This window comes from Melospiza melodia, chromosome 11 (genome assembly GCF_035770615.1).
Source record: "Melospiza melodia melodia isolate bMelMel2 chromosome 11, bMelMel2.pri, whole genome shotgun sequence".
Classification (NCBI taxonomy): Eukaryota; Metazoa; Chordata; class Aves; order Passeriformes; family Passerellidae; genus Melospiza; species Melospiza melodia.
The window spans coordinates 15,356,372-15,376,232 of NC_086204.1; the positions used below are offsets into that span (position 1 = coordinate 15,356,372).

At 38.1% G+C, this 19,861-nt stretch overlaps 1 protein-coding gene across 1 annotated transcript in view; it reads right to left on the reverse strand.

Moving 5' to 3' along the window:
• BTBD8 (BTB domain containing 8) overlaps window positions 1-19,803 on the reverse strand; it is a 31,119-nt gene extending 11,316 nt beyond the window's left edge. The window contains exons 1-11 of the mRNA XM_063165726.1: window positions 19,694-19,803; window positions 19,447-19,617; window positions 14,279-14,529; window positions 13,297-13,414; window positions 10,204-10,293; window positions 7,994-8,074; window positions 6,851-6,947; window positions 6,139-6,227; window positions 5,832-5,934; window positions 1,619-1,801; window positions 677-814 (exon numbers count right to left, since the gene is read on the reverse strand). Of these exons, the coding sequence (XP_063021796.1) occupies window positions 677-814; window positions 1,619-1,801; window positions 5,832-5,934; window positions 6,139-6,227; window positions 6,851-6,947; window positions 7,994-8,074; window positions 10,204-10,293; window positions 13,297-13,414; window positions 14,279-14,529; window positions 19,447-19,617; window positions 19,694-19,803 (1,431 nt within the window). The remainder of the gene's footprint in view (window positions 1-676; window positions 815-1,618; window positions 1,802-5,831; window positions 5,935-6,138; window positions 6,228-6,850; window positions 6,948-7,993; window positions 8,075-10,203; window positions 10,294-13,296; window positions 13,415-14,278; window positions 14,530-19,446; window positions 19,618-19,693) is intronic.
• Between the last annotated feature and the right edge of the window lie 58 nt (window positions 19,804-19,861).

Sequence of the window (19,861 nt, forward strand, 5' to 3'; positions counted from 1 at the left end):
GGAAAAATAATGTATTTGATTAAATTTTCATTGCTTTGACCAAGTAAATCTGTAATAGCACCAGATTGCAGTAATTAATGTTTCATTTATTTTTTATTCTTTGTCATACTGTTTATGAATTGCTCCCAGAATTAGGCAACCACAGCTTAAATGTCATTATTTAGATTGTATGAATATACACAGTATGTTACACACATGGAGCCTGACACCTCCACCCAATCCAAAAAACACACACTGGATTAAGTGTCAGTCCTTGCTTCAGAGGACAGTTAAAAAAAAAGGTTCACAAAAAGCGGGGGAAATATTTAGGAAGGAAGAGAATAAACTCTCTTTCCCTGTAAGTTTTAGGTAATGCAACATTTTGCTAAGTTTTTCTCTTATCACAAATTTAAAGAGATAGTAAAGATCAATGGGGCAGTGCTGCCCTTAGGACTTACATTTTCAGTAATACACAGGATGTTTTTTATTGCCAGGATGGAGTTTCTCTTTAAAGTAAACAAATGCCTACGTTTTCTGTACTTCCAAAAGGACCTTGGATTTATGCAGATGCTTTTCTGTCTGACCCCAGTTGCATGACTGAGCCATCTGAGCTCACACCATATCATCTGATTTGAACCATGGCATGAAACTGTACCAGAATAGTTTTTGTACAAGCACTGCACATTTAAGAACCTACCATCTCCTCCACATTTGCGGACTCCAGCAAAATATCCACTGCTACAAGAAGAAAGCAGCTATTTTCATTATTAATGCTTTTTTCAATTGCATTGAAAATTAGTTCGAGGAGGTCAGGTTTGCTGCTCATTGCCTGTGCCTGAGGAAACAACAAAAGGCAGTCGTTTAAAACAAAAGCGTGTACTTTGTATGCAAAAGCATTACCGAGCAGAGAGGATCTGCTATCAAGCTGTGCAGGAGGTATTCCAAAGCTGAGCATCTTCTTTTGTATCCATTCCACAGCCCCACCCCTCTCCAGGCCTCCAGCAAATTATCCTGAGGCCTCACTCGTTAACAGAAATCTTAGGAACAAGCACACTGTGATGAATTTACAGCCCCATGCAACTCTGGATCCAAAGGCAAATTCTTTTAATATATCCCTCTTTATTTTTTGCACTCCTCTGTATATTATATCATATTAAAAAACATATTTCACAGGAGAAACGGACAGGCTAATTAACAAGCTGGGTGACTAGGTGAGCTCTCACCAGAACCTGCAGCATTGCCACATTCGTGCAACTGATGACAGAAATCAGTAGCAGTTTGAGTACACTGCTCATACTCATAATCTTGTAAATCTGGGCTGTTTTTCCAGGGGTCTGAAAGCTTTTTTGAAGCAACACAGACGCTGTCCCACTAAACCAATTGGAACTTTTGCTTAACTGAAGCACAAAGCCTGAATGCAGTATTAGCACTGTGTATCAAAGCATTTACATGCTTTAAAACAAACCTGAAAAAACCCACCCCAAAACTCTTAGTTTTGGTGTTTTTTTCTTTTTTTCCGTAGAATTGTAATTCAAAGCAAAACCTGAGACTATTTTGGTAATTTAGCAGCCTGATCTTTCAAAAATGTGACATAATTCAATTTATTTGGAAGCATATATGAACTTGAGGGCACTTTTACCTGCAACAAAACAGAGAAGCCTTCGCTTTGTACTATGTGCAGGAAGTTTGCAACAATAAAGGTTACACATTCCTCGTGTAGCCGTGCTGCCAAGGCCACAGCTCTCTCTGTCCATTTCACTCGGGGCAGGCTATTGATCAGCCGGTCACTCTCCATCAGACGGAGAGCAGCATTCTTGTGGTTCTTGAAACAGAAACAGAAATTAGCCTGTTGCCAAGCAATTACCTAAAGAACTGCTGATTGTAAAATAGCATCTGTTCAGTTACTGAGCTTTTACACAGGGATCCAATCATGACATTATTTCCCTTATTTAAATAATTTTTGGAGTTTATAATTCTTAATATTATATGTGCCTTTGAAACTAAAGCAGAAACAGAAAGCTCTATTGGTTCAGTTTTGCCTGAAGCTGGGTAGTGAAGTTTTAAAGTTTTCAATAGCTTTTACTATAGTTTTTCAACTGTGTCATTACATACTGCAGTCCTGAAGATAAAAAGCAAATGTTTGCTGGAGAAGCTGAATAGAGAAAAAGATCATAGGTCACCAAAAGATGTAATAAATTCATTAATAAAACTGCTAAGTTGAGGTTTTAGGTGAGTATGGATGGCCTAGCATTCCAGATACAGAAAAAACTTTTTCATAATTATGAATCTTTTTGCTTTATTTAATGGAATTGGACAACAAATATTTGTCTTCCCAGATGGAGTTCTAACTGAACTTACCCTCTTTGTTGTTTAAAGTTTCTCAAAGGAAAGTAACTGTTACATTTCTAGTTACCTTTCAAACATGCAAACAGAGTTGCTGATATTTAATATCCTGGTCTGTGTCTTTGGTTCTTTCATGCATTGCATCAGCACAGTACCTGAGGGCAATTTCTACTGGCTAACACAGTTACTTGAAAAGAACTTGGAATTTATGGTTATCCACATTAGAATGGCCTGAAAGCTCCATTCAATGTGCCCTAGCAGGACACTGATAAATTATGCAGTAACACTTGAAAAAGCAACGATTCAGATAAATATTTGACACAAAAACCCTTACTGCAAATTCAGATCACAATCAAATTTGTCCTATGCAAGTTGGCAGGGAGTACCTTCTTTGTGCAAATTATAGTTAAAAGATAAAATATGACCATTCATTGTTAAAATATACTTTAAAAATGATTTTACTCATCTCTGGGCAAAGTAGGTTTGCTTCTCTGCAGATCACGTAAATGAAGAATTACATATATGCTCATGGTTTGATTTTGCTCCCACTGGACTCAATTACAAGCTTTCTGAATGTCTCAAATTCAACCCCTGCTCACAAGGCAATAAGCATTTACTCCCATTAGACACTTCCAGTGAAATATAAAATGCCTTCATTGACTTTTAATTAAATCAGCACTTTGTAGAAGTGGTTCTAACTGAATTTTACTTCTCTTGTTGTACTTTTTTCCTAACCATTTTAAAGTGGAGTCCACTTTACTTATCTAAAAACTCAATAATTTTCATGCATGAAGTTGAGACCTCAGGGACAGGCGCACATAAAGCACCTGGACAGTGCTTTAAATGATACTCCCATTTTAATGTTTCTGTGTTCATCATTGTGGTCTCACAGGGATTTTCCCATCAACAATCTCCTTTTCTTTACACCTGTTTTTTTTTCCTCTAAAGGGCTGTCACATTAACTAGGTTTTACATTTCCAGCATCAGTAAATTAAAGGATGAGGAGAGTTATACTGTTTAACTGGGTGTAAATGTTTAAAGTTTTACAGCAGAGAACTCTAGCACAGCAGAGAAAAAGGACTGTAAATTTTACAGTAGTCCCTGCAAAATCAATGTCAGACCTTTTCTTCTTCATCCCTCAAGGAGGCTTAAAGCATTTTTGCAGATTGTGAAAAACTCCCCTGGGAATTTCACTAGTTTTTGGAATGGGTGTCTTAAATGCTGAAAGGAATGCTCACCAGAACCGTTCTCTGGGCAGTAGAGGCTTATGCTTTATCATTTAATTTTGTAACTCTAGATGCTTTCAAGACTTCAGTCCATAAAATACCAGTGACTCTTGCAAAGACACATCAACACAAATTTTAAATCATTAATATGGGAACTAAAATCCACTTTAGTCCAAACTGCAAAAACCTTCCAGCAAAGCTGGGTACACAAAGGGGGCAGTACCAAGTACCACAGTGCCATGGCTGTTCTGCAAATGCTGGCAAGTTTGTGTATTTCAACACAAACTGTAACCACAGCATCTTTATTGACTAGAATAAGCAGAGGGGAAGGGAGGTCTGAACATTCACCTTTCAGCTGACCCAATAGCGTTGCACAAGGGCCTAGAGAAGGACCTAGAACTGTGTCTACGTGTGCTTATAGCTACAGTACACACCTGAGGTAGTTTGGAGCTGGAGGTGGGTGGTGGTTTAACTAAGAACAGCTGCAGATCAGAATGAACTGCCTTATATCTGAAAATGTTACTTAAAACTTCTCAAATTTTCCACTATGTATAATTGCTATGTGTATATCCTAGGAACAGTCCAGTATGCTGATATAATATAGTGGCAGAACACCCAGCATCTTGAGATACTAGACACACTCTTGAGGTATTGGCTGCCATCTTTATTCTGTTAGATTGATGCATTGTGGTAGAACTGCTCAGATTTTATAACTGTGGATATTCTCAAGCTTCTCTTGACCACAGAATCACAGCTGAGCTGGAAGGATACCCTCACAGGTCATAATTCCAACTCCTGGCCCAGCACAGCACCATCCCCCCGAGTCCCACCCTGTGCCTGAGAGCATTGTCCAAACACTTCTGGAGCTGTGCCAGGCTGGTGCTGTGACCACTGCCCTGGGGAGCCTGCCCAGTGCCCAGACACCCTCTGGGGGAAGAACCTTTACCTAATATCCAACCTAAAGGCACAAAGCTCTGCAATCCGTCATTTTTCAGGCTTTCAGCTGCTACTTCTAGCTGACCTGCTGGCCTCAGCACTTAAAGTACTTCATCACACAAATCCTGCCAGTCCCAAGAAGGCCTCACAGTCCTTTCAGCAAGGGGTAGTTCTTGGCCAAGAAGCACAACTCTTGAACCAGGGCTATGTTTGACCGTCCATGGTCACACCAGAGCTATTTAGTGTGGGTAACACAGGAGCACAGACACAGGGACAAGGACTTCAGCAAGAGATGTATGTCACATATTTAGTTGTTGGGTTGTGTGCTAGAACCAGAATCATGCTGTGAATGTTACCTGAGCTAGTTAGATTACATTTTGTTTGTGACAATCCACATTGCAGTTACATATGCAGACAGTCATGTTTGGCAACAGCTCTACAGATTTACCTTTATTGCTACATACTGTTCATATATCTGTTACAATTCAGTGTATTTACAGGCTGAGTACTTGACCAAAGATCTGTTAACAGGTCTAGTTCAAATCAGTTACCTTAAGTCAGCTCTAAGCATAGTTGATACAGAAATACAGTTAGAAAATACTTCAAATTTAGGCAGGTCTAAATTGGAACAATGTAAGTGCGTGCTACAAAAATTGAAAGCTGAGCTTTGGGGGGACCAGTGTAGTACTGTTATCTGAGAAGTAAAAGATATGGATACCATACTGCTACTTTGTTTTTGTCAAGTCAGCCCACCTGTAAACAACTTATGATCCCTGATAGCCAGGGACCACCTGAGGTCTGAAAAAAAATGAAATCAATTTTTTCCAAATTAGAATACAGGCAAAGATGAGAAGGCAATCACAAATGATGTGTGCCACCACATAACACAGAAATTCATACAGTGATTTCCTGTTTCTCACTATGCAAATACATAATCAGAGAATGACAGGATGGCCTGGGTTGAAAGGGACCTTACAGGTCCTCTAATCCCAGTCTCCAGCTGTAGGCAGGGATACTTTCCAGTAGACAAGGCTTCTCAGAGCCCCATCCAATCTGGCCTTGAACACTTCCATAATGTTGCATTATAATGTCACAGTTGCATTTCATAAACATATTTTCTATTACTATGGTGGACTTGGATGTCACTAGACTGTGTATCATGAAGCTTAACAATGACATTTCACATCAAAATAGTTTTTAAAATTGTTATTTTAATTGGAACTTTTACATAGTATAAATGTACTACAGATTTAAGAAACTGTATTTATTATCTCCTAAATTACATTGTACAGCTAAATAAGGAAAAAATTCACATTGCTCTATTTTTCTACAAAGCACACTACTTACCAAAGAGTTAATCAACATAACAAGACAATTGTTCTGAAGTTCAGTAGGTAAATTGGCAAAGCTTTTCTCTGAAAAACATCTTGCAAAATGTTTTCCTACCCATCTGTTGAAAAGAGAGCCATTCTTAGGTAAGGAAGATGAAAAATGTTCTATCTTCACTTGTTAGCATAAGTGATACCTCTAAAGTATTGTGAAGAAAAAACATTTAAAATGTAGACATTTCATATGCCAAAATAAACCCTATCTTGCAAAATAAAATAATTTCAACAGAAAGTAGATAAAAACAATTTTATTTTATTTTACTTACTTCATGCATGCAGCATATAGGTTTTCCACTCCCAATGAATGGGCAATAGCCATGCATTCTAGTACAGGTTGCTGTTTGCCAGGAACAGGCTAGAGTTGTTAGAAAATTATCACAGTTATTGTACATTTGATTTACAGAAACTATACAGAAATACAAAATCTTCAGTTCAAAGATTCAGAAGGAATGTCAGCTGCCATGGTATTTAATTTTGTTTGCCTATATGCAGTCATCTATTTCCACATGTCAGTAAAGCAGAATTCAGCCTCATGAGTCTAATGTGTGGAAATGCTCAATTCTAAGCAGGTGTTTGTTTTAAAACCCATTTTAATTGAACAGACTTTATTTCTAAATACATGCCCATGAAACAAGATACGCAAATACACAGCATTTCCACATGGCCCCCAAGAGCAGTTACATTTACAGTAGCACATAATAAACTACCCTGAGTGTAATTTAGTACATTGAATTAATCATGTGGAATACTGCTTTTAATCAGCTGGGGTTTCCAAGTGTCTATAAACAGGTGATGATATCACAGGCCTTACTCCCACCACCTATCCCAGATTCACACCTGAGAACAGGGACTGCTGACTTCAGCCAGCACCTTGATCATGTAGTTCTTACATATCTTGTCACTATGATTTAGTGTTAAGCAATAGATTTGAAATTCTCAGGCTCTGTAGCTCACCAAGTAGCATGAGAAGTGACATACCTTTTGGAAAAAATTGCAGTAATCTCTTTTCAAAATGTAGATAGCTACTCCTTTTAGTCCATCCAGCCCATACATGTCTGCAATGCTCAACATGTGACTGAAGAGAAGGCAGTAGTGGCAGGAATTAAAAATCCTTGTGATATATGAATTTTCCTTACAGAACAATTTACATGCTAACTTTACCTCTTGGTTCAGTCAGAACTTACTGCAGAAAGAGACTGATAACCAAGTGTTATATCAGTGCCAAAGAATAATCTTGAAAGCAGAAACATACATTGATCTAATAATAACCTCCCAGCCATGGAGTTCAGCCTGTATAAAAACAAGCCTCAGTCATAGCTGAGACCTGTGTAGAAGACTCTCAGTTTCTCTATTTTAAGGACAGCAAATGAAAAAAATATTTGTGCCAGTGGGGTTCTGGAATTTTGTAGGGTTTTCCCCCAAGATTACATAAAAAGTTATTGATGACATTCTTAAAAAAAAGAGTGAGCAAACTATTAATTATTTTATATAATAATCAATACCATAAATTTACTTTCTAGATCAATTAATTAGCTAAACATTGGTTTTGGGACACATTATAAACAATTCCATATTTTTAGGAAATGGTAGCATTTTAATGTTTAGTGGCAAGAGTTCATCACCTACTATATAAATGATTACAGAGAATAATTCACAAATTTCAGATTTTACTTCACTAAAACAGGATTATACATAAAACAATGATTAAAAATGATCCCAGAAGAAAATGCCAACATTTACATTAGTTCCTATATATCATCATTCATGGATCTAAGACTAATTCACCTTTTCATCACCTTGAGAGATTATTCAAAAATAAATTAAAAATATTAACTATTATGTACTATCACACATTGTATATATATTGTCTGAAAACTAAAAGGAAGGTACAAGCCAATTGGGTATCATTTTGGTATAAAACATCATCCTGTTTTTCACTCTCCTCATAGAGTATTCCAAAACCAGCTGGCACCCCTTTTCCAGTAGCTGTCAAATAAATAAGATTTCTTCAACAGCTTTTTTTTTTTTGAGTCTTCCTTTTGATTTTTAACTGAGAAAATACAGAACAATCAAACAAGCACGAACTAAAATTAAAAAAGAATAATAAAATTTGACATATACCCAACATCAACTTCGTCCGGGAAGTCCAAAGTAGCTCCATATATAGAATGCAAGACAACATTCATTTCTGCATGGCTTATGCTGCAAAAAAGAATGAAAAAATACAAATAAAGACATGCCCATAATAACATGCATCACATTTCTTAGCCAAAGGAAGTTGGCAAAAAAGCTGATACATCATCCAGCTGCTCTGTGAATGGAAGGCAAATGATCAGATAAAATTAAAGCAATAAGATTTTGCAATACAGAAGTATCTAAATGGACTACACTTGGGGTGAATTTAGCTACTCAATAGATTTGCTGAAACTTTCTAACACTTCTGATCTTTAAAAATAAGCAATAAACAGACTAATACTAATAACTATATTATTTACACTGATAATATAGGATTTTTTCATCATTGCCAAGCTCTTTACCAGCAATAAATCAACTATTAAGTAACTATATATTTTAAAATTTTTTATTATAAGTACTCTAAGTCTTTATTTTATGATATATTTTTGTTCATGCAACACTAAAATATATATTTAGTAGTTTTATTACAATGCTAACTAGAAATGTTCCTCAGAGTATTTAGAGTTTATTCAGATTAAGAAAGCTGGCAGAGCTACACAGCAGTGTTTGCATGCTTTCACAGCCCCAGCGTCCTAATGCAGAAAGGCACAGAATGCCTCAATGACAGACACGATCTGAACAACACTGTCTTGTACTTGTGCACATACATTTTTGTGTGGAGTCTTCAGGACTCACAAGTGCTGTGTGCATTGGTGTAAATGGAATATTCATGCAGAACTAAGACCCTTTAAAACGTCAGACATGTTGAAGCAATTGACATGAGTGACTAAAAGCAAAAGGAAAAGAACCCAGCGCTGCAAACGCAAAGAAGAAAAATCAGCACAGCTGTCTCCCTGTATAGCAGCACACACAACAGCCATAAAGGCAGCAAGGAGGAGTTTCCCCACAGCCTTGACAGCTGTTACCTTAAGCAAAATTTTCATTATTTCAGAGTAAGCCATATGTACTTCATTTATAAGTGTTGTAGAAAACAGCACAGAAACCAGCACTAAGCAGAAAAGTGAACTGGAAAAGGTAAAATTATGCATATGACTCATAATAACAGAAATTATGAGACATTGGCATGAGAACAGTCTCATATAAGGATTCAGTACTTCTCCAGAGAATGCCTCTACTGAAAAATAAGGATAAAATTTCTTAACCACAGAGAAATCAATTACAGAGAGATAAGTGTAAACACCTGACTATCAGCCTCTAAAACACCATAAAAACGAAGGAATAAATTAAATTGCAAATATATTGCTTTATAAAGCCTTGGAATTATAACCAAATCAACACATAACCTTTATGATGTTGCAGCAGCATTATTACACTGCCAGGAAACTAAAATGAACATTTAAGAAAGTATCACTTGGCCAAGAGATTTTATTTTAACACAAAGCAGTTACATTTTGCAGCACTGTAAGGTACACAGTTCTTTCTGAAGAAAACTGAGTCAACCAACATCATGCCTGAAAAAAAAAGCTAACATGTACATGGATCAGTACTCCTCTGCTTTTAAAGGAAATTGAATGTATTTCAATAGAGTTTTCTGATACTGAAAAGAACTCTAACCTAACTCCTGAAAAGAACAGTCCCCAGCTTATCTGTGAAGTCTTAAGTATTCATCCTACAGTGACAGCTCCATTATTCTCATGCAGAAAGCCATGGTGAACAAGCCCACTAGATAAAATTGCTTTAGTGTATGCTGCTGAAATATCATAATTAAACAGTATTTAGGAAATGTTATTTATGTTTACATTGTAAATATACTTATTGTACAAATAAATAGGAAAATACACTGATCACACACATTTCATGACATGTACAACAAGAAGTGAAAGAAAAGAATTTTCAAGAAGATTGTGAATATTAAAACATACTCTACACAAAAGGATTAGTGCCCTTCTGCTGATGAAAAAGACTTTTCTGAATCATCTGACAATATTAACAAATACACTACACACAGAGTTTCATCCTTAAGTCAAAACAGTACTCAGGAAATGTATCAGGCTGGAGAAAAGTGTCAAGGCTGGAGAAAAGTGTCAAGGCATATTAATCTTCAGCGCTGTGTTCACAGCACAGTTGTTACATATTTGCAGCAATTGTAAATTGCCTACCTTTGCTCCCACACGACTTCCAGAGACAACACTTACCCTTGAAGAGTGATGTGCTCTTGAGAGCTCTCAGCCCAACTTCCACTCAGCATGGCAGCAAAGTAACTAGATCTGGCACATAAAATGGCCCTGAGAGAGAAAAAGTAAACATTATTCCAGTACATACAAATATTCATGATGAGACTCTTTGATAACATTGACTTAAATCTTTGCCCTTTATGCATTAAGGTGTCAGCTGTGTACTGCATGCCTTTTCTCCCTGTACGTTTGAATTTCAAAATATGCTACAGAAAAAACCAAACAGTACTCTATAAATTTTTCAGTTAAAGCTTGTTTTTAGTATGACTTTAAGAGTCACACAGAGGAAATCTATTACCACAAGCATTTTCCTTTTATATAAAATTTCACATTTATTTCTCCTGCTTTATTTATATTTATAAATCAGAGTCAATAACAGTTATTAAATAAAGTAAATAAATAGTTTATACAGCCCCATTATAAACAATTATATCCTGAACATCTTAAATTCTTCTATTACAAAATGTGTATTTATCAAAATGATAAGTATGTAATGTCATGTATTCAGAATTTTCTACCCACCAAATTCAAACAAAACTTGCTATTAGCACATGCTGGGACAATAAGATGTGTTTTTACAACAAGAGCTGTCAGCTACTTCTGTTCACACTTAGTGTCCTATATTTAAAAGGCATATAACTGGCCATAACAGGGCTAATTCAGTTTACTACTACATCCATAAAAGAGAATAAAGAAACCCCAGAGCTGCAGTCTATGTAGCTCAGTATCTCTATCAGTATCAGTCTTCCAAATATCAGGTCAGAAGACGTTTGCAGCAGGGCTCTTAAGGGGGAAGTGCAGTGGCAGAGAGGAAGACAAGACAGTGGAAGAAAACTGCTTTGTGATTTCAGTTTTCCATATCCACACCAGTTACAGTGTTAGCCTTTATGTACCTTATCAGGCTTACTACAGCCACAGATAATATTCTCATACATAGAATTTTTTCATTACACTTTTATTTCTAAAATTAGCTTATGTCATGTATTTCCTGTGGCAGAAAAAGCAAAACGTTATACTAGGCTTGAGAATCCTTTCTGTTACATGTATTTGTCTCTTCAAATGTTTCTGAGCACTCTCATTTTGCGTAGGAAGAAGCATGAAGAAGACTATTTATGGTCTCTTTTACAGTCATTTTATATTCTGTATTCTCTCATCTCTCCTCCCTCCTCCTGCTTCAGAAGTCTCAATACTTTAAATTAGAAACTTCTCGCACATTCCTCCCGTGAGTCATCCAGCAAAAATAATAACAACAAAGCTTTTACTGAAGGCTTCATATCTTAGTGAAATACATCCACATGTAAATGGGTATTACATCCTAACCTGAAGTGCATGAAATTCTGGGTACACACACAATCTTTTTTTTATAAGATACAATAACAGTATCATAGAGATATGGAATACACTTATCTCCAGTTTTTTATTCTGTTAAAAATAAATTGTAGTGATGAACAGTGATCAGTCAACTTCAAGGGCATAATTAGAATTGGTATTTCAAAGACTCATTTTAAGTAAGACAGGTACTCAGCAGAATATGGACAAATATGCAGTACCTAAACTTAAATTTTATCAGCATATATTTATAAAGTATATGGAGATACTAAATTATTTTGAAATAAATTTCTCTGTGCTTTCCTACAGTGATGGTTGGTGCCAGTTTTATTACCAACCAAATCTGACTTGCTTCATGCAGAGCTCTGTAAGAATGCAACACTAGGAAGACATAAACCAGCAACACTGAAGTCTATTGGAAGTTGACAGGACTTCATGAGAAGGTAAGGAATACTTACACAAGTGGTGGGGGACTCTGGAGGCCTAGTCTGTCTCCTGTTTGAGAACTTAAAAAAAAACCCCTTACAGTAAGTAAATCATTGTGGTGCTTTTGCCACAATGAAATTGAAACTTCCATTGCCCTTATTAGCTCCTACTGTTCACATGACCCAGTGCTGAAACAAGCTCAAGTCCTGTGTCTGTTTCAGAACACCCTTGTTTTCTCTGTGATTTACTGCTGTATCTTCTGATGCTAGTTAAACTAGATACATAGCTCCAGGCAGTAAGTGGCCTAAATTAAAGCTCTGCTGATAGAAGCTCTTTGTTGCAGTATTTTTTCTGCATTAAAGCATTTGTTTTTCAAACTTACGTATCTGAGAACATATAATGTAGACCAGAAGAAACAAACATTCTTTACTACACTTCATTCTGAAAATGTAGCATATATCCAAATACCCACACAATTGTGATATACCTTCTGTAAAGATACTGTAATGTCAGTAACAAACTGTCCCTCCAGTTTTGCGTTGAGAAAGTACTAAAAGTAATGGAGGGTTTTTATAGTCCCTCTCAGTTACTTTATATTCTCAAAGGGAACAAAATACAGGCTGTCTAGTTTGCTATCTCAAATGTAAACAGACCTATATCAAAAGTACAAGGAATGGTACTGACACTTTAATTTGCTTTCCCAAGCCACAGGAGTACAATAAGCCAAAGTTCTTAAACGGTCTTGGACTTTCAATCTAGGAAAGGCTCCTGACAATCTTTACATCTACATAACTGAAGTAATGAAAGTAAAACCAGATTTTGTATGTACAGATTCTGAAGAGCCAAAACAAAAATTACTGCTCCAGAAATTTTCTGCCTATATGGAAATTTTATTCAGCATTAGTAACTGAATAGTTTATTAGTAGATTTTTGTTTTCTTTACAGATCACAGTTTTTAAAAAATATTTTGTTATTCATATATATATTTATATATATATATATATTAGTTAGGAAAAAAATCTACAAGTATTTCCATAAGTATTTGCTCAATATATGAGATTACAGTGGCAATCTTAAAACAGCTAAAAGCACAGTTGTTTTCAAAATAGTGGCAGTTGATGATAAATTATATTCATTAATATTAAAGTACAGCCACTCCACACATAAGACCTAAAACCTGTAACAGTTCACAGCTACAGAACAGCACCAGCAAAAGCTTCTTAGAGATAACAGTAATAGCAGCATTTTATACCAGATGGTTATTGATTGAAAAACTCTTTACTGTAAATACTTATGTACCTGTGAGCTTGAAAATTTTTGCCTTCTACGCAAATATTAATATCAGGGCAACAGCACTTCTTGTAGAGCATCAATAAGTCTTCTCCTAATACAGATGCAGTTTCTACTTTGGAATTACCTGCATATAGGAGGAAAAAGCTGTTTTCACTTGGTCAGGTGTACAAGAGACTATTGACAGTGCACAGACAAAATATTTGAAAAGAATCTGACCTAATTAATTTTTTCATATTGCATATTCAAGCTTTTCCCTGAAAAGTTTTCCAAACATCACTTTTTACTTCTTATTTTGACTTATCAGAAACTTGACCAATGCTCCCTATTTGGTATCTACAGATGAGCTACAGTTACTCTTTCATAAGATCATAAGATCACCCAGTTCATTCTTTTCTGCAGAGGTCTGGCACTCTGCACTGAAGAAGAGCAGCCTCTGAGGAAGTCTGGGGAGATGCAGTGCCACAGGTCCCACCTGAACAGATGTGCTGCTTGAGCCCTGGCACTGACACAGCTGGAGCAGCCAGCACCTCTGGGGAAGATGCAGTTAAACGCTTCCTTGTATGATTTCATTCAGAGCTGTAGCATGGAAGATTCTGAAAGGTTCCAGAACCCTCCTAAAACAGCAGTGGAACCAGTGCAATTTGCTAGGGAAGGAAAACAAAGGAGATACTCTGCTGTGTGGAAGTCCCACATGGTGAAGAGTGGAGCTCACTGTATTCCAGGGAAAAGACAGGACATGGTGATGACCATGCCTGGTGCCTGGCAACTCCAGATTTATTACATCACACACAGGCTTGGAACTGTGCTTGCCTAACTTCTGCAGCAATTCATTTCTTCAAAGTGTGAGATCATGAGGTGGACCAAATTAAAGAATATCCAGCTGTGCTGTAACAATAGTTTTAATTTTGCCTGCATTTTTACAAGTGTAGAACTATTTGAACAATTATTTAAAAGACAAAAAGAGAAAAAAGTGCAATTCCAAACCTACCTGCAGCAGCTTTGTCACTTTCTGCACCAATGACAGCTTCTGGAATTTCTTTCTCAATACCAACCAAACAAACAACTCCTTTCTGCACAGCTCCACTTGGAGTAGTCTGATCAACTGGTGTTCTTTTGCTTTGTCCAAGACAATTTACATTTTGTTGAGTGTTATGAAGAGTAGTAGTGTTGCTTTCTTGTATTATCGTCATAAACAGCTCCTCAATTTCTTTAAGATTTATATCAGATGAATATAGAATCCTAGAATAAGACACTGATTTTTACTCTTATGATTTTTCAATTGAAGAAAACAAATAAAAAATTACATTTTTAATCTAACAAAATTCATGACCAGAAAACAAAGAATTGGACTCTTGTGCTTAAAAAACACAACCTTTATAAAAATGTATCTTTGGAAAACTTATTTCTGCAATTGCTTTGAAAAGCATAAACAAGCACCACAAAATACCAAAACCATCTAACGTCAAGATTACAGTAAAAAAATCATTAAAAATGTATAGAGATAGAAATGAATTGGAGAAATAAATTTTAATCTCAAAGGAAGCACTTCAAGCACAAAAATTTGCAGTTAAGATTACCCAAGAACTTTCACTTTGCCTATCTAGTAATTCCAGCTTCCCACTTTCCCATCTGTTTCACCAGCTTATTTTTGGCTCAGGATCTGGAAAGGCTAACAAAGCCTGCAGTCTGTGACTGCAGAGATCTCACATTTATAGAAACATACTGCACTCCAGCACAGACAACACGTCTTATCCTTGGTTTCATACCATCTAGATGAAGTTAGCAAAGTTTAACAGAAGAGCTACAGTTCCTTTGGATGCAGCAGAAATATCCAGAGATCTGCTTTAGTCACTCACTCCATGGCAAAGAGGCTTTTTTGTTAATACTCAGATAACAGTAATTTGAGTGTGTTATTTGAACACTGTACTCTGCCAGGGCAGAAAAAACATACAAAGAAATCATCTTCCTTCTTGAGTCCTGTATTTAAAGGATTGAGATAGGTAGCATTTTTTTGGTCTATGTGATACAGGTCCTCACCAGGAGAGAAGAAGAAATAAGAATGTAGGGAATAAGAACGTTAATATTTTGTTTAATTTTGAAAGCACACATCAGGAAAGGATGCAACAGGAAGAATAAGATTTCACATGGAAAGAGCAAGATCAGTGGACCCTTTTCACATGGGATTTTAAGGTTGTTGTGTATCTATGTGCTTTCAGGACTCCTAACCTATGAACTGACCATCTATTTCTTTTCAGATATAAAATGCTTCCCAACCTAGCACAATAACAGCAAAAGGGAAAGACAATTAAAAACATCTGTACTGCTGATTCCCTTATGCCCAGGGAAAAGAACAGTTGTGCCAAAAAAATCCACCTGCAAGCACCACAAAAAGCCCTTTATGCAGCTGATCAGTTTTCAAGTTCCATGAATCAGTCACTTAGAGAAGATACTCCTTGCATGGTAAGGTACACCACATCAATAGGCACAAGTGATAAAAGGGAAGGACCATATCAGAACAGTCTGTATAAGCGACAAAATTCCAAGAATATGTGAGGCAGGGCTATTCTTCTGAAATAATGTGGTCTGCAACCATACCCCCCCTAGGGGCAATACACAAGCATAGATATTAACAGTACAATTGCTGAGGTGTATACATAAAGGAATTCAGTACACATGCATAACTCAGGTTTGTTTCCTCTAAAACACCCATTATCCAATGGGGACTATGGCAGTCCAGCAACTGGGAAACTCATAGACAATTTATTTGGAAAAGTATTTTCCTTTTTCACTACTTTATAATCCCGTGTTATCCAGTGGAACTCTAACTGGGAACTGTATTTAAAGAACAAATATTCACAAACATTATTTGGCATAACTTGTTTATGAAAACCTCACATGGAAGAGAATATTATGCTGAAAATAGTGCTAATCCACCATTTCTGTAATGTCAGTATGATGCTGTGTAATTTTAACAGGTACCCCACCTTATGGCTTGAGGTTTTTTCCCTGTACACAGAAAAGAATCTGATAGACATGAGCAACAGTGAGTTTGCAAGAGGTGTGGCTAGGTGGCAGATGAAACAGGAACAGGGTATCTGTTGTATTCATAGCAGTTACTATAGCTGGAGATTTTTTATACAAAGGAAAGGTGTGCATACACAGACTCTACTGAAAGAAGTTATTGCCATCATGCTGTCTAGAGGTTACCTTCTAAAAGGTTTCTACCTGCACCTAAACAAGATGTAGCATCCTTGTCCTGCCTGGTACAGAATTCTGCAAGCATAACATGGTCAAAGGCTTGGCTGGTCTTTAAATCAACTGCTGGTATTGCAAACAAACCCCTGTGGCAGTAACAGTCACAATGACAATCGTATTCCTTTGTATTTGATTGTATTTGATTGCTTTTTAACTGGATCTCACTGTCATTAGGTCCTTCTCTGTCCTTCCTTGTATTAGACCCTCTAACAGAAATATTAAGAGATAATATCTAGATTTTTATTGCTAAAGCAGTATTTTGTCCAACTGCAAGAGAAAATAAAAAGCAGTTTGCCTCTCAGCAGGCAAGACAGTAATGATCTGTGACAGACAGCCATCCTTCAGGGATGCTGAGTTTCTCTTCTTGAGGCACACTGCAGAACCCTGCCTAGGCAAGCATCTCCAGCCATCAATGTACTTGCAACTGCTGATGTTTTTCTAGTTGTGTCCTGAAGAATGACAGAAGGCTACTGGAGGGCAGAGTGAATATTGTGTTAATTTCACCTGGGACAAATGTAGCATGCATAGTGTCTTCTGGGGACCAGAAGTTTCTTCCTGGTGTCCTCAGATTATGCAAGTGTACAGAAGGAAACAAAGCACTGCTTAGTTGCTCACCTACTTCGTGCTGAGGCTATGCGGAAAGATCAGCATGAAGTTTACTGTGTCCTGTCTCCTGCCCCAAACAAGAGGGAAGAGGAGCTGCACAGCCTTCAGCACCCAAGTGACACATGGCCCACTTCAAGTCTCCTGATGAAGGGAGACAGAGGCCCACAGGAAGCATGCATCACTGAGAGACAGGCCAGATATAGCTCGTGAGAAAATAAAGTCTCCAAATCCCCATGGAAAGTTAAGTCTTACTTGGGAAAATGAAAGCAATAAAAGAAGCTGAATACAAACAGGAAAAGGAATGAGATTTTGTTACAGCTTTGATGAACTCTGCAATACTGTTACTAGTATTCTACTTCTCCATATATACAAGAAACCAGAACTTTAGTAGAAGAAATAACTTTGTCTCAGGAGCTCAGCTGCAGCTACAGGTCTCTGTTACAACTCATCATGGCAGTTTACATGCTCCAAGAACCAGGCTGGCTTCCAGTACAATTAAAGCTCCAATTTAAGGCACCGTTTTGCACTAATGAAGATCTAATTAATTTACATCTTAACAGTGAGAAACCACTGAGATTCGGCAGCCACTGATACTACTTGATCATCTGAACAATGGATTAGGCTCTTTTCAACCAATCCTTTCTTTGGTCCAAATGAGTTCAAAGTTTAGTGCATTCTGTAAGCATCAATCTCCACAGAATGTGCTAGGTTAGAGGACTCAAAAGGTGAAGTACCAAATAGCACTGAAAACTAAGTTAAGAAAAAGCAATTACCTTGCAAAGCACACTTCATACACAGCTTAGAACATATGGGGAGTTCATTTGAAGATTCTAAACTCACCGTGAAAAGACACAAGGTTTACAATTAGTTGAGCTGAGTTTAAAGGTGTTTTCCAATACCATGCTTTTTGGAGAACATGCAGAACTTCCTTGCCTTATAAGAAGCCCAAACAAAACTGAAAGCAAGTATCAGTGACATATGAAGTGCTTACCATTAGGAATACAAGCCCCTGATATAACAGTATATAAATAATTATTCAGAATAATTGTTTAAAAATTAATTTCATTTTTTAAATTGCATTCTCCTACTTCTCTATGAAATTCTTCTGTAACACCACTTAGATGAATGTGAAAGAAATTAATGGCATCACAGTAACAATGAAATCAGGAAAAACACAAGACAAAATCCATGCTGTTTTGTTTCTTACCACTTGTTTTGCTAATTCTCCTGCCACGCTGTGGCAGTAACCCAGCAAATGCCTGGTAATCAAGCTGCTCCACTGCAAGGATTCTATGTTTCAGATATTACTCTGGGCTCAAAGTTTTCTTTCATAATTAGGCTGTATTTCAAGGACTAAACTTTAAACTGCAACACTATCACGTTGCTGTTGGCAACAATCTCAGGAGCCTGCAAGTACCTACGTTTTCTAGGCACATCTTGAATTCATGTGAAATCCCAGAATTATTTCTTTCCACCACTTTGCTCCTGGTGCATTCCTGTAAAGTGCCGATCAGCTCTAACACCAACTCTTTTTTAGGGAAAGTAGGTGGCAATACCAGAGCTTTGTTACAGAAAAGCAGTTCTTTGAAAAAGGGATTAGAGAAACTTACAAGAAGGAGGATTGCAAGGTCTGGTGGCAGCACCAGCCAACACCCCTCATGAAACTCACCTAAGGTTTGGAGCAAGGCATGAGATGTTGCATATGTGGCACTGGGAAAATAGCTGGCAGTGCAAGAACATGCTGGCCCTTGCACTAGTCCCTGGGGAGCAGCCAGCCCACACATCTCCCTCTGGGATCCCAGCCTGCACCAAAGCTAGGCTGTGTTTGGCCTGTGGTTCACTAGGACTTGAGAGATGAGTTTTGAATGTAATGCATTTTCATCCAACTTGCTGAAGTTCTCCTCAATTCCTATATCCATAACTTTTTCAAATATGAGCTGAGAGTTGGTTTTATTTTCAGTTTTCATCTGGGACTCTTCCTGGAAAGGGTTTTAGTAGGCACAGACAATCTCAAAGGACTTTTGCTGGTTTTTCCTCTTTTTCTATTACAAGTCCTTTATATACAACAAAAAAGCACGCTAAGGTGGAGAATACAGCCATGTGCTATCAGCAGAAGGGCAAAGGCAGAGGAAAAGAAGAAGTTACAGAAAGTCCTCTGCAAACTCTGCAGGAAGGCTGCGAAAGTACTGCCTGGAATGGGAAAAGCTTTAAAACAGGTACAGGCACAGGGGAGGCATGACACAGGAGCGGTGATGCCGAGCCAGCCCATCGATCCCGCCGCGGCCGCGCACTCACCGCAGCAATTCCCGTAACTCCGCGGGTTCCAGGCCGTGCAGCTGCAGCTGCCTCCCCACCAGACGTTCGCAGAGCAGCGGCGCCCGCGCCAGCAGCACCGCCCGGTGCACCCGCACCTCCTCGTCGCCCACTTGGAAGGTCACGTCGGAGTGGGTCCCCTCCGCCAGCAGCCTGCGGGACGGCACCGTTACCGCGTGTCCCCGCCCCGCCCGGCGCCGCCCCGGCTCGGCCGCCGCCCCGCGCCCACCTGTCGAGGTCCTGCCGGAGCTGCTCGGCCAGCGCCTCCTTCAGCCGCTGCCTCTCCGCCGCCGCCGGGCCGGGGCCCTTCGGCACTGCGCCGCCGCCGCAGCGCGCCATGTGCCGGCCGCCCCTCCGCCCCGCGCCCGGCACGGCGACAGACACCGGACAGTCGGTG